Source organism: Carassius carassius, chromosome 30, assembly GCF_963082965.1.
Source record: "Carassius carassius chromosome 30, fCarCar2.1, whole genome shotgun sequence".
Taxonomy (NCBI): domain Eukaryota; kingdom Metazoa; phylum Chordata; class Actinopteri; order Cypriniformes; family Cyprinidae; genus Carassius; species Carassius carassius.
In genome coordinates, this window is record NC_081784.1 from 18,808,199 (window position 1) to 18,823,638 (window position 15,440).

Consider the following 15,440-nt stretch of genomic DNA (forward strand, 5'->3'; position numbering starts at 1 on the left):
TGGGTTTTTTTTTTTTTTTTTTTTTTTTTGTTACAACAAATGCCAAACGTCAGGCAATCATCACAAAGGAAAGAAATTTTAGCAATGACTTGTGAAAGCAACTGAAAAGATCATCCAAAGAGATTCATATGTATTGAATTGTTGTTCGTTTTTGATGAAACTATTCAGTTTTTAGCCAGGCATAAGATTTGTTCCATCACTTAAAGGTACAATTTACTTGTAAATACTTAATTACTTAATTACTTGTAAAATTGTAAATCATGAGAAAATTCCCATTATAAACAGTGACACGGGGCAGTGCAGTCGCCTGTCAATGACGTTAGTTACCCTTTGTTACCGCCTTTACTGACGTAACAGTGTCGTGGACAAATGTGGAAGTAGCTTCGCGACAAACTTCAACTAGAAAGAGATGCCGCTCTCGCTTGTGTTTTACTCGACAGGTGAGTTGTTTTGATTCGTATCTTTACAGAAAACGTATGCTATTATAACCAGGGCTGCACATAAGTGGTCCGCATGCGCGACCAAAATAAAAAATGTGTAATATAAATATGTTCTGACTGCGTAAAATGTTCGTAAAGTTTGTAAAACAATTCACCCACCCCATGCCCTTTGGGAATTCTTACTCCAAGTTGAACTCAAAAGTTGGCAGCCCTGGTGTACAGTATGGTTGTCTGATGTGATGTACACTAATGATCTTTAGAGGGCAGACTTGCACAAAAGGATATCTGTGTTGTGACCAAAGTCTATAGTTGTGATCTGAAGAAGGTTGTTTCTGTCTTTGTCATTCATTTCCATGAATATGTGACCACAAAGTATAATCAATCACCTGACTCTCTAGAAATAGCAAGCAGTCCGGCTGTGTGAGGTTTGTTGTCTCAGTCTGCTTCAGTGTATTTGTATGCCTGGCTCATTGCAGTGTACCATGTTTGTTTGGTACAAACTCTCCAAACCTTCTCAAATCAAGATTGATATATGAAATCTCTTCAAAGCTAAAAGATTGGCTTGTAATGTTACTAAACATTGTACAAATGTTTTTCATAAAATTCATCCAGCATTTATAAGGTTCAATTACATCAATCTTGTTTGAGAGAGAATGTGTCTGTGAACACCTAGGGGAAACATTAGGTTAAGTAGGCTACAAATGGTTTAATTATTTTCATTGCCACTTAAAGAGTGATGTGAAAGCCTGATAAGGTAGTTGCAGACTCTGTCACTAGTGCTTTGTCAGTTTGATGCATCTCATGAAATAAATTGAGCTGAATTAAAGTGTTTTCTAATGCTGAATCTCAAGAAATTATTAATTCATGAAATGTCGGATAATATTAATTTAAAAGCAGCTGAAAGACATTTCTGCAGTCATCCAATAAGTTCATCTGTACTGAATTATTGTTGCTGCTTTTCATATCATTTAACTTTAAGCCAGACAGAACTGGAGTACAAGATTCATACCTTTAGTTTTATCTACACATTTTAGAAATGTGACCTTGGACCACAAAACCAGTCTTAAATGTCAAATTTTCGAAATTGAGATTTATACATAATCTGAAAGCTGAATAAATAAGCTTTCAATTTAAGTGTGGTTTATTAGAATCAGACAATATTTGGCCAAGATACAACTATTTGAAAATCTAAATGCTGAGAAAATGAAGTTGTCTTTGAAGTTGTCCAAATGAAGTTCTTAGCAATGTTTATTACTTATCAAAAATTAAGTTTACATATATTTACGATAGGAAATTTACAAAATATCATCATGGAACATGATCTTTACTTAATATCCTAATGATTTTTGGCATAAAAGAAAAATCGATAATTTTGACCCATACAATGTTTTTCTTTTTAGCTATTGCTACAAAAAAAATACCCCAGCTACTTAAAGGGATACTCCACCCCTAAGTGAACATTTTGTCATTAATTACTTACCCCCATGTCGTTCCAAACCTGTAAAGCCTTCGTTCATCTTTTGAACACAATTTAAGATATTTTGGATGAAACCGGGATGCTTGTGACTATCCTATAGACTGCCAAGTAAATTACACTGTCAAGGTCCAAAAAAGTATGAAAAGCATCGTCAGAATAGTCCATCTGCCATCAGTGGTTCAACCGTAACATGAAGCACAAAGAATACTTTTTGTACTTGAATAAAACAAAAATATCAACTTTGTTTAAAATTCCTCTCCTGTTTCTCTCTGCATTACCGTATTCTCATCGCTTCATAATGAACAAAGCTTTTTTTTACAGGTTTGGAATGACATGAGGGTAAGTGATTAATGACAAACTTTTCATTTTTAAGGGATGTAGTTTTCTTTATTTTTATTTTATTTTTGTGGTCCAGGGTCACAAATAGTTTCAGTATTTGAACTTGAATATCTATTTCCATCAGTTCATCTAAAACATTTTTTAGAAGAGTCTGGAGAGACTGTTTCTGCAAGTTGAGATCGAATTGACCAGCCTAGACCGACAGATATGAAGAAAGCATTTGAGAAAGACATAATGTCAAGCATGTAGTAAGTTTATCAGTGTTTTGCTTCAAGCTGCAGGGTGCAGCTGCTTTTTTTCTTGTGCTTCCCAACATTCCCATGATGGTTATATAAGCAAGACAAATGCTGGAGAGTCTGGCTCAGAGGAGAGAAATAAACTATTTTGACAGCATAAATTGGTTACATAAAACGATTTGAAATGATTTACATGCTTGTCTCTGTTTTTTATTTGGCACAGAAAACATTTTCTTGCAAACTTTTTCAGAAGCATTTTGCATTGCAGATGAATAGAACAGTTTTGGATGTTAAACATTAACGTTTACATGCACTTGTGAATCCCTTCATAAAGCAGAGGACTGGAATATTCTGTTAAAGAGGATCCTTGAACTCAAATACTGCAAAAGAGGGAGAAGCGAATAAGCCGAATCAAACTGGTTGGGTGAATATGGTTTGCTTCTCATTTGGATATATTCAGGATGCATCGAATGCTGTAAAATAATAAACAAAGGTTAGGATTTTTTTTAACAATATTCTACAGAAAGATGTGAGTGAAAAATGTACCATTGTCCAGTCTTCATGAGGTTGACTGCATCATTGACCTGCTCCAGACTCATTTTGTGGGTTATAAACTCGTCAAGCTTTATTTTGCCAGACATGTAGTCACAAACCAGGTTTGGAACAGAGTCCTTGCTTTTAAAACCTTTACATAACCAGAAATGAATGTACTGTATGCACAAGCATGGACTCAAGTTCCTTCACTCTAAGCCATAGAAAGCATTAACTGACAGCTTGATTACCTCCAAACAGAGATCCTTTCCATGTTTTCCCAGATATGAGCTGAATTGGCCGGGCAGAAAAATCCTTCACATCAGTCCAGCCAACCAAAACACTAACTCCCCAACCTTTAACACACGACTCCAGCGCAGTTCTCTGAGGTCAAATATGCATTAATTCACACGCACAGCAAATTTCAAGTACTGAAAGCTTTTAAACGAGTTAGTGAATAAATGCACCTTTTACAAATGTGTGTCAGGCAGGTCTTACCATTACTTCTGTGTTGCCCACACACTCGAGTGAGAAATCCACTCCTCCATTGGTCATTTCTGCCAGTACTTCAGAGATGGGTTTATTATATGCCTTCGGATTCAGAAAATCAGTGGCACCAAAGACCTTAGCCTTCTCAAACTTTTCCTCATTAATATCCACAGCAAAGATACGAGAGGCTCCAGCGTTTTTACAGCCCATGACTGCAGCCAGACCTACTGCACCCAGTCCAAACACTGCACACACTGAGCCTGGTGTAACCTTCACACAAACACAAATGAGTTACTAGTGTGTGAGGTACCTTAACATTCACCTTTCGAGACACAAAAACTATTTGGACACATTAATCAACTTAAAAATGCTAAGCATTTCTTTGCATTGGATTGCATGCAAACAAAATTATTTTACAGTGGTGGGGAGATAAAAAAAATGTTTTTTTCTTTTGCTGTAGTGTGTAAAATTTTTTGAACACACTGATTTATTCTATAACACACTGGGGTTTGCAAGTGTCTGGAGGTTAGTGAGTTGATGAAAAGCTAATAATGGATTAAATCTTAACAAATACAATTATAATAAATAAATAGTTTTAAGATTAAAACAATCAAAATAAAACACTTACTCAAATATTTTATATTTTATTTGTTTACTTGCATGTCTTGTGACCATTAACTGACTTCAGAGCACCGTGAGTATTGGAACGTGTTGATGAATAATTTAAATATGAAATTAAAGTCCAATGTAAATATTTTAATCTTGTGTTTAAGATGTAAGTTGCTCCATATCAACTTATTAATTGGTTGGTTAAAAGCAATATCATATCAGCACAGCTGAGATAAGCATTTAATCTTTAATTTTGTTAAATGTTTTTCTTAAAGTGTCCTTGTGCTTTCTTTCTTTAAAACGAATGGCCCTTGATTCGACATTTTGTTATAAAAATAAAAAACATTCAATTAAGTGTGGCTTAAGTGTCCGGATATTTCTTGAGTGCACACAACATCTTTACACACCCCAGCTGTGTTGACAGCAGCTCCATAACCGGTAGAGATGCCGCAGCTGAGAAGACACACGCGGTCGAGTGGGGCATCATCATCAATCTTGCCCACAGCGATCTGGTTGATGACGGTGTATTCAGAGAAGGTACTGGTGCCCATGAACTGCAGGATGGGCCGACCACGGCAAGTGAAACGTGTTATAGGATCAGACATAATGTCATAATATTTACTTGACCTGCCAGAGAGAAAAAAACAATACATTCTCAAAAAGCAAGAGGATTAAATATAATGTGAAAAATTGTTCTGTTGTTCGCATTTCTGACCAGTTGCGGTCACACAGGTTTGTTTTTGGACTCTTGCAGAATTTGCATTCTCCACACTGAGAGAGGAAGAGTGGAATGACCTTATCACCTGTTCATCAGAATAGATAGACTCAATAATTTTTTTATGTAGTGTTTCATTCATGAACAAATCAGTTCGATAACCAGAGAAACAGATTCATGAAAAGATGCAATTGTTGATGGAATTTTCATTTTTGAGTAAACTATCCCTTTCAAGAAGAAATAAAGACATGGACATGCATAGTTTTATTTTGTGACCTGGTTTGAAATCAGTGACTCCGGGTCCCACACTCTCCACCACACCAGCGCCCTCATGTCCCAGGACAGAGGGAAAACCACGCTTGTCCTTCCCTTCAAACAGGTGATAAAGGTCGGTGTGACAAACACCTGTAGCTACAACCTTGAAAACAGGAGAAAAACATGTAAAACAACTTAACCAACAAGTTAACAATTCCAATGTTTAAAGGGTTTGATAACTTTCATAGGACATTTCCCACCTTAATTCGTATTTCTCCTTCCTGAGGTGGGGCGACTTCAATTTCCTCCATCTTCAGGGGCGCAGTGGGCTCCCAGGCAACAGCAGCCCGACATTTAATCACCTTCAGCACACAGAAGAACTTGATTCAGCATGTTTTATAGATATTTAATGGTTGACTAGATGTTTATATAACCGCTGTGCTTGAGTTGCATGAGCTACTAAGCATAGTTGGAAGCTGTCCAGCTCTTTGGCTTAAGCAAATGGAAACATTAAACATCTGTTTTTAGAGCCACAAATATCTGTTATTTCACAATCAAAGATAAATATTAACTCAATGAAACTGACAGAGTCCACTTTTTGTAGCTGTAGCAGGGTTTAATAGTGTCCATTTGGCAGTAAACTGGCAGAGTGACCAATAAAAACTATATATATATATATATGTATGTATGTGTGTGTGTGTGTGTGTGTGGTAATTAGAAGTGCAGCAAATCAGTTGAGCATTTTAATAATACCATATACACAAGCTATCACTGTACATGTATTTGACTCAAGACACTGATCTTATATTTTCCTTAAGCATAAATTTTTGCATGGCTTAAATCATTCATAACATTCTTATGGGGGTCTTATTAAAACATTATCATTAAATTGCTCAGATATAAAATTATTTTTAAAATGTCTTTGCACTGTAAACTGTTTCTCATCAATCGATCAATGGAAATGAGCTTAAACGTATTAAGGGAATGGAATCATATTAAAAATGCATTAACTGCTCTGCAGCACAAATGAAAAGAAACCACAAGACAAGTTTACGAACCTTCCCTGCAGTGGCCATTTCCCAATGTAGTAGTGTTGCTGTGATGAATGCAAAGAGAGGAAGTCTTTGGTGCTCGTTTTTATACTCGGGTATTATGCGAGGCAATCTCTCTCTCTCTCTGGTACTGAAGTTAAACTGTAACTTATTAATATAGTTACAAATATATATATATTAAGATTATTAAGGATTTCATATTTTAAGCATTTCTATACATGTCTTCTTCACATTTAACTTTGGGTTAAACAAGAAATTATTTCAAATGTATATGTTCGAAAAATGTATGATACAATATTATATTATAACCCTTTACCAGTGATGTTTTTTTGTTTTTATCGATAAGTTTACAATGCTTTTCGGAAACACAACCCAGATGAATTTGATGGAATTCAGAAAAACTGTGTAGCAACAAATTATTTAAAACAACACGTTTTTATTATGATAACCCAGTTTAAAAGTAAAAAAAAACAACTCAGAATGATTTAAAATATAAATTCTTTCAAAATAAATAAATTAAAGTCCTAACAACCCACCACCACCCAAAAGTACAGCATTGTGGGATTCAGTAAATGGCACAGAAGATGCTAATTAACACTGAAAAGAAAAAGAAATGTAAAAACAAAGTTTTGGCATTGTATAATCGAACATGATTTTCATGAAAATGAAGTGATGTCATCTTGCAAAGATCTTCACAGTTACATAAAGAGCAGCTTAACCTTGCTTAAAGAGTTAAGAGTTTGTTCAATAACTTTTTACATGTAATAATTCATAAAGAAACCGCTTAAAGTACACTAAAAACAGACCTTTTCATACTCCTGATCCTGAATATAGCTAATTCAACATTCTACTGTAGCAAAATTTGCATACTAAATATTTCCCTGAATGAAATTACCCTTTTGATTTTTTTTTATACTGATATTGCAACATGAATATATGAAAAGAACAGGCAACATGGGCAGATTACAGTAAAATCAACTCATAAAAATACCAAATATGAATTTACAGTGCATAATATAGAACTTTCATCATAAAAGGTTTGACTTTAATAGTTTCTTCCTCTGCTAAGACTATAAGAGCATTTTATTTCATTCATACTTTCAGAGGCGACCCAAAGTTATCCCAACAGCCCCAAACCATTCACATGCAGTAGTATAAACACATTCAAGTTTGAACACAGAATGATTATTATTCCGTTATATTTCTCAAGAAATTTTTAGGGGAAAACGAGGAAGGTTGCCCTCTAGTGCAATTGCAGGACTGACACCTGGGCGAATAAAACCAATACATTCAACAACGGCAATGACAGTATAACTGATATGTACTACTTTACCTAGAATCTGGATATATAAATGCTATTTGTCCTTTGATAGTCTGCATATCAATATGCACCATTGTTTCAATGCAAATATTGAAAGGAAGCATGCTTTTCACAAGTACCTTTCACAGCCAATACACAGTTCACATTAGACTGCAGGAATCATTCCAGTACTTAAAGTAAATCCTCTGATTATCTTCATTTACTCACCCTCTTGTACATACCCACATAAAAAGAAGGCTAATGACACAGACCCAACTATAGGGACAAGGTAAAACTTACAAATAACATTCACGTAGCTCATCTTTCATAGAAAGGAGTCTCTCCTCTTTCACTGGCACCGGCTGTGAGTGGAAAATTAACCTTCATGTGTCTGTCCAGCTTCACATCTCTTATTTCTGGATATAAATGATAATAATGCACAGAGTTCCCACAAGACCGAGGGCTTGGATACCCAGGAACCAGAGCAGCATCCAGAACACCAGCACGACTACAGGCTCCACGATCTTCTCTCCGAAGTAGAGCTGGGTGAAACCAATGCCCCTCAAACACTTATTGAGCTCCCCGAAAAGTGTGCCCAGCTTCTCGCAGTCGTCCACCAAAGCAGCCTCTGGCGCAGGTCCTGCTGCAGTTTGTGGCTCAGCTACAGAATGACTGTGTGGTCTTTCTCTTCCCCTGAAATCATTCTGAGAGCAAAAACTGAGTCAGACTTGATTACACAGTGCTTTTTTAAATAATACAAAACAGAAAGTGCAAATACTGTATAAGATGACACCACATGACCGTGCGTGAGCGTATAGTGTGGGATTATATGTTTGTATGTGCTTATGCTAAATACAGGCAAAAAAAAAAAAACAGGTTGGTACACTTGGGATTCATTATTTAGCTAAAGTAAGCTAAAAAGAGATGCTGAGGCACAAAGATATCGTTTCCGAGCAAAAAGTGAAAGGAAATGACCCCAAATACTCTATCTTTTAGTTATTATATTTAAATATTAGATAAAACAAATATTAGAGGTGAATGTTTGGTAGAGCTGGATCAGATCTAACCCTGTTACCTGCTCGCTGTGCTCGTGTCTAACAGCAGCCTCACGCTGGCACGGACACCCGCCTCGATCTCGCGCACCACAAAACACATCACGATGGCCAACCTCCGAGTCCTTTACGATCCGACTAGTTCTTGACATATCTAAAAAAAAAAAAAAAACTAAATGATCACTGCTGACCTGAGACAGGGCCGAAGGGCTGACAACCAGATGGCGATACTTCCGTTCGTGGCTGCTACCAGGAAGGTACATGTACATTTTGACGTCATGAGTCACATTGTGGTCAAAATAATAATAATAAAAGAATCATCCAAAATAGTTAGAATTGTTGTAATATGTTTATTATAACTTTCATAAACATATAGAACTATGTATGTCTATTACGAAGAGTTGATAAATGCAGCTATAAACAAAATAATCTTTCTTTTTACAAGGTTATATTTTCTAGCCTGCTTCATGGTATTATTATTCATTTGTAAATATGCACTAGAAATATATAGAGTTATTGAAGTGCACGGCTGTGTGTGAAAACCTAATGAGCCACCTACGTAGACAATATTTGGAGGCCGTCATTTCTCCGAAACGGTTCTTTCGAACCGTTCGTTCCAAAGAACCAATCAAAAACGATTCAGCTGCCCTTTTATGTCTTATCCACAGACCGTCACACATTTCGGTCTGCCATGCCCAAAACAGTCCAGTAAATTCATATAACGTTTCATATCCCCTTTTAATACTGTTTATGTGTATATTATAATTTTATTCAGTTGACTTTATGGCAGTCCTTATAAAGAAAACATAAAAATAATTTGTATTTACATTAAACAGTACTAAAATTAATATACAGCACTTTGATAATTTTTTTTGATATTTAAGTTTATTTTTTTATAAAATCGAAATTATATAGTGTACGTTAATGTAAATCCAATTTCAATAGAATAGTATTAAACTGTCTTTTTGTTGATACAATCTGTGATTCAATTATATTAGATAAAAAAATAAAAACCGTATTTGGTTAATATTATTTGAGAACTGAGAATCGTGACTGTTCGTGAACTGGTTCTACTAATTCATTATTAAGATTCAAAAGAATGATTCATGCATCGTCCGTATCGGAATCGTGTTCGAATCATCTCTGGTATGCTTCTCGTGCTGATTCGCACTCAGCACGGTTTCAGCCAATCAGAGCGTGGCTCTGAAGACACTCACTCTCACGTAAAATGGCGACGGCGGAGCCGGTGAGTCAATAAACTTCTCAAAGATTGTTTTACACTTCAGATCTACGCTACAGACCTACTGCCCTTACCAATACGTTTATACGACGTTTTATGCAAAAATCACGTTTAAATATCGTCCTCTGTAAACTTTTAAACCGTTTTTCGTCATGTTTGAATGAGTGGGTCAACAACTTTGGCTGAAAGTTGCCAAGGCTTGTTCAAGTCGCACAGGGCACTTAATTACTTTTCCAGATGTCCGTTCGTCACCACTACCCTATATGCAATCAAGTCACTTTTTAATCTTGTTTAACTGTCTTTTAGGAGCAATGCGTGCCTGTCACAGCACAGCTGTCAAAAACTAAGACAGCAACCAGGAAAGTGAAGTGAAGTGTAGTGTATTCACAGCTGTTACAATCTGCGATCAAATTCCAGATTGACACGTCAAATAAATTTTAAGCGTATACATTTGTATCTACATTTGTAAACTCCTCACACGAAAGTTCCTTAGCGCTCATAAAAATGAATGACTGTAAACACAAAGCCCAGGTTTGGTTCAAGTTAAGCGAAACGAACAGTGACTGTAGTCTTCAGACTAACATCAGATACAATACAATCACAATCACATCAGGTATTGCACTGGTCCCAGCTGTTCTGGATGCTTGTGTTAATTTAAATAAACGAGGGCAATAAAGGGATACCGCCTACAGTCTTTCTCATCTGTCAGCAATTTGTCTTTATACTGGCTACTGTGATGTCAACATGGATGTATTAGGTTTAAACTAATCTTTTAAAGGTTCCTGTGCAGGAATTAAACTCAGTTTCTTGTAAGAGTGAAGAGGAGAACTCGGAAGAGACGAATCGGGAGATTGTCAGCCCTGAGAGCTACATCAAACACCCCTTACAGAACAGGTCGAGTGAATGAATGCACCTTGTTTTAAGGGATGAATGGACTTGTTTTCAAATTATGTGCTAGCTTCTAAATGTAGTTTTTTAGTTTCTTTAGAAGTTGTTTCTATTTTTTTTCCTTGAAGATGGTCTTTATGGTTCTTCAAAAATGACAAGAGCAAAACATGGCAGGCTAATCTCAGACTGATCTCCAAATTCGACACAGTAGAGGATTTCTGGGCGTAAGGCTGATTTTCTGTTTCCAAGAGATATGAATATATTACAACACTGCCCCCACCCTCCCCCAAATTTGGTTGACTAGTCAACTTGAGTTTACGAACCTCTTCTTTCTAGGCTTTATAACCACATTCAGCTCTCCAGTAACTTGATGTCAGGATGTGACTACTCACTTTTCAAGGTAGGCTCCCATCATAACTGCTGTGAATTTAATCTGTTTAAAGGGTTCATCCAAATACTTCATCTCAATAAAGCGCTGTGTATTTTTACCCAATAAACACACATTACAGTGACTTCGAGAACTAATTGGCCCTTTGCAAAGCTGCACCAAAACATTACTGTAGCATCTGTTGCAGTCTGCCATATTATCAGATAAGATCAAATAGAAATTAAATTTCTAATGTAAGACAGACTCATTTTAGAAAAAAAATCCCAAAATTGCTGTATGCATGACTCTTTTACAAACCTTACATTTATACTGGCTTTTATTCAGTTGACTTGCATTGCATTCGAGGTACATATTTAATCAGTTCTTTCACTAGGATTCGAACCCATGAACTTGGCTATGCTAGAGGCATGCTTTACTGTTTGAGCTACAAAAGAGGACAGAGCGCTGTGAAGGATCAGTTGCCAAAAGCGTAGTGTTTGTAAAACATAACGTTTGTGTATTTCTATTTCTTTTTCGTTAGTTTATTTTTGCTTGTTTACTGTTGCCTGCTGCTTTTTAGAAGTAATGTACGAGATTCTTCAGATTACTTTGTGCTTGGGGTTGCAGGATGGTATTGAGCCTATGTGGGAGGATGAGAGGAATAAAAGAGGAGGCCGCTGGCTCATGACTCTCAACAAGCAGCAGAGGAAGTATGACCTGGACCGCTTCTGGTTGGAAACTGTAAGAGTTCGGAGTTAGTCACTGAACGCCCCCTCAACATACACGCAAGTAATTCATGTGCTTCTGTGGCCCTGAGTCTCTAACGTTCACCTGTGTCTTACCTACAGCTGCTGTGCCTCATCGGTGAGGCCTTTGACGACTACAGCGATGATGTGTGCGGGGCTGTAGTCAACGTCCGAACTAAAGGAGACAAAATCGCCGTCTGGACAACTGACTACGAGAACAGAGAGGCTATAACGACCATAGGGTGAGACGTTTGTGCATTCATGCTACAAGTAAACGAGAACATACTCAGCCTGGTGCATTGTGTGATTGTGTTTGTTTGACAGGAGGGTGTACAAGGAACGATTAGGCATCCCTATGAATATGACCATTGGCTACCAGTCTCATGCTGACACGGCCACTAAGAGTGGCTCCACCACTAAGAACAAGTTTGTGGTCTGAATATCTTCAAGGGCCTGAGTCTTCCCTCTCTCTCTCTCTATTCTCTCTATTTCTCTGCCTCTTAAAACCAAAGCAAGAAAAAAACAGACTGGACTAAACTGCCATGAAACCCCCCTGCAAGTACACAAGTTTCCCAAAAGCCCTTCACAAACACACTCCTAGATGTCAACTTGCGCAACCAATGATGTTTGCAGAACAAACAAAATTTGAAAATAGGAGAACCTTTGCTGCTTGTTACGTTCACACACATTTTATAAGTATAACTTCTGTATCATTGCTACAGTACACATGTTCATGCTTTAACACTAAACTTTCACACATCACTACACAGTTTCCTGAGAAAAAAAAAGCATGCGCATAATGAGTGTTTACCCCTGGCGAGTCTTGTTCAGAGTTTGCAAAGTATTTAATTTCAAAGTATTTTTTTTTTTAGTAGTTTTTTGGAAGAAATTGTCAATTTATTTAATGGCAGAGGAAAGGAAATGTCTGTGTTCTTTTATCCAGCAGCTTTGCTGCTTCAGTGCCTAATGAACATTAACATTTTAATTTATTTAGATTAATCATCAACATTTCATTAAGATGGTATTTGGCCAGTGAGTGCATGTAATCAAACTGATCTTCATAGAGCTGCCTTACGTCTTTTAAGCATTAACTTTATTAAATTTGGGGGTTTGCAATTCAAGATAATTGTTTTTATATTGTGTATTTTTGATGCATCATAAGTTTACATTCCTTGTTAGAATAGTAAACTGTGGGGGTTTTTCAGTGCTGTAACAGATGAATTGTGCTTGTCTGGATGTCATTGCCTTGTGTTGGCTCTTCAATAAGATAGCAGTATTATTAAATAGGCCCTGAAAATAAAATAGATTCATGTTGATTCAATTTTTTTTTCACTGAAAAAGGGGAAAGGCATCTCAGTATTCATCACCATAGTGTTAATGGACAATTAATTATTCAGAACATAAAATCTCACCATGGTAGATCAAAGAGGTGGCCTAAATATCTTGACTGAGGAGATGAAGAACAAAAAAGCACATTATTAATAAAGATAATGTATCTGCATTTTTTAAGTAGAATCTGGAGTTTTTCCCACAATTTTCTGCCATTTGTGACATTTGACATACTCAACTTTTTGTATGTAGACCCTTAGGTATAACATCTATTTCAGTTTTTTCTGAACTTTACACATTTTAAGAAATGTAAGATTCAATATCAGTGTCTATGTAACTGAATTCACAGAGCTCAGAATAAGTTAAAGTGTTCCTGCAGTAGACTTTAAACAGTGCTGTGCTATTTTGCACCAGAATGTCACCTGATACTGGCTGCTAGAGCAAGGACGAAGGGTTACTGCAAGCACATAGAAAGAAAATAAATAATGATTTATTATTGAGGACTTTGTTCAGAATCAAACCAGTGTTCAAAACTGAGATTTTCTATTCATCTCAAGGACAGGTGATCAATAGAGGCCTTTTTATTTAAATGTTTTTGTAGGAAGTCTCTTATGCTCAACCAGGCTGCATTTATTTGATAAAAAACACAGTAAAGCTGGAAATATTATTGCCATTTAAAGTAACTATTCTATGTTAATATACTTTGATGTAATTTTAATATATTTGGTTCCCAAGAAACATCTCTTTTTATCAATGTTTTTTTTGGAATTTGGAATTGCAATGGAATTTTTGTTTGTTTGTTTTTGAGGAAATCATGATATTCTTTCAGGATTCATTGACAAATAAGTTGTAAAGTTCAAAAGAATAGCATTTATTTGAAATATAAATCTTTTAAATAACATTATAAATGTCTTTACTGTCAGTGTTGATCTTGCTAAATAAAAGTATCGACTGAAAATTTTGAAAACCCCAATTTTACTATAACATTAGTCATTTTTAATCTTCTAACAATGACAACCTTGCCAGGAAGTGTTCCTGATGTCTTAATTAGAAAATATTTAAGCTCAACTCTGTCTTGAGCATAAAGACAATTTAAACATACTGCTAAAACATTATCTTTTCCATTGATGGTTCACTTATCTGTCTTAATCTAGATTTTTATTTTTTTGTGAAGCATGTTTACAATTGTAGTGCATTTTCAACCATTAGTGTGTGTGCATATTGTGTGCATTCATTTTCTTCACTTTTAATTGATTGATTCATTTGATAACACTATAAGGTCTCATTTGTAAGCAAGTAATGAGGTTAATGCATTATAGCTAACATGTAAGACATACATACAACATGTATTAGTCTTTGTTAATGTAAGTTAATAAAAATAAAGTTGCTCTTTGTTCATGTTGGTCGACAGTACACAATGTTATGATTTAAAAAAAATCTATTCATGTTGAAATCACTATTAAGATTAAATAAGCAACCCAATCTCACTGAGAAACGTAATGAATTAGTATTATGTGAATCGCATAACCTAACCATCACCATCAACAGATTGTATAAAAATGTACAAGTTATAGCCACCAATTCACCAAAACATAAAAATAATTATGAATTGCGATGGGTTTGTGTTGTAATAAATGCTGTAGAAGTATTGTTAGTTCATGTTAGCAAATGAAACCTTATTTTAAAGTGTTCCCGGCATGTTCTGTTGTATTACAGGAAGATGCTTTTAATGTTTCATATCTTTACTGTGGCTTAATGGGTCTAATGCTGTTTCAACATGCTTTGATCAGTGGATGGACAGATGCTTTAATAGTTAAACAAACAGTGTGTGAGGGACGTAGACAATCAAATTTGACAACTACAAATCTCATTTAGCCATAAAAGAGTATTCTGGCTTGTTTAATGGCTGATGCAGGGTCACTAATAGTGGCTGAAAGAGATGCATGCAGAAGTCAATAGTCTTTAATATCATTTTGATGTCCTCTGGTTGTTTATGTGGTACTGGACATCAGGATAATGAGATGCCAGTCTTGGTGCTGTTTCAGCTTCCTCACTTCACACCTCTAGAATCTCTAATAAGAGACCCTTGAGTCAGTCTTAGTGACCCTCACAAAACTAATGAGGGGCACGCAGTTTGTTCACCAATTACCGGTCTTGGGCAGATGGAGATACGCACTGCTGAAATCTTAATTTAGATGTCTGTTTTGCATATAGTGTGAATATTTGTTATGCGTGCATAGATTCATAATCTGAGATGAGAGTGTGGTCTTTAAAAACGGAGGACTCATTGGAAGGAAAAGCTAATAAAAGTCAGACCTCTAAACTGAGATGAGACTAAGATGGGCAGTGAGGGTATTATACAACCTCTCTAAAAA

The 15,440-nt window shown here is 36.0% G+C and overlaps 3 protein-coding genes across 5 annotated transcripts; 1 reads left to right on the forward strand and 2 right to left on the reverse strand.

Annotated features, from left to right (window-relative positions):
• Nucleotides 1–2,680: 2,680 nt before the first annotated feature.
• Nucleotides 2,681–6,220, reverse strand: LOC132110819 (alcohol dehydrogenase 1-like). The gene is made up of 9 exons (XM_059517795.1): nt 6,150–6,220; nt 5,352–5,453; nt 5,113–5,254; nt 4,837–4,924; nt 4,529–4,748; nt 3,522–3,782; nt 3,275–3,407; nt 3,039–3,177; nt 2,681–2,965 (listed from the first exon to the last, which is right to left on the reverse strand). The coding sequence occupies exons 1-9, from the start codon at nt 6,165–6,167 to the stop codon at nt 2,935–2,937; spliced, it is 1,134 nt and encodes a 377-aa protein (XP_059373778.1). The 5' UTR covers nt 6,168–6,220; the 3' UTR covers nt 2,681–2,934.
• Nucleotides 6,221–6,886: 666 nt separating this feature from the next.
• LOC132110820 (uncharacterized protein FAM241A-like) lies at nt 6,887–8,715 on the reverse strand. The gene is made up of 2 exons (XM_059517796.1): nt 8,519–8,715; nt 6,887–8,147 (listed from the first exon to the last, which is right to left on the reverse strand). The coding sequence occupies exons 1-2, from the start codon at nt 8,645–8,647 to the stop codon at nt 7,854–7,856; spliced, it is 423 nt and encodes a 140-aa protein (XP_059373779.1). The 5' UTR covers nt 8,648–8,715; the 3' UTR covers nt 6,887–7,853.
• An 888-nt stretch (nt 8,716–9,603) lies between these two features.
• On the forward strand, nt 9,604–13,052 carry LOC132110821 (eukaryotic translation initiation factor 4E-1A-like). Of its 3 annotated transcripts, none has more exons than XM_059517798.1 (7): nt 9,604–9,741; nt 10,526–10,629; nt 10,752–10,847; nt 10,960–11,023; nt 11,618–11,731; nt 11,839–11,978; nt 12,061–13,052. In XM_059517798.1, the coding sequence occupies exons 1-7, from the start codon at nt 9,724–9,726 to the stop codon at nt 12,173–12,175; spliced, it is 651 nt and encodes a 216-aa protein (XP_059373781.1). In that variant the 5' UTR covers nt 9,604–9,723; the 3' UTR covers nt 12,176–13,052. The 3 variants fall into 3 exon arrangements, with proteins under 3 accessions (XP_059373781.1, XP_059373782.1, XP_059373780.1); XM_059517799.1 differs by having other exon boundaries at nt 9,696–9,741; nt 10,550–10,629; XM_059517797.1 differs by having other exon boundaries at nt 9,709–9,741; nt 10,514–10,629.
• The last annotated feature ends 2,388 nt before the right edge of the window (nt 13,053–15,440 follow it).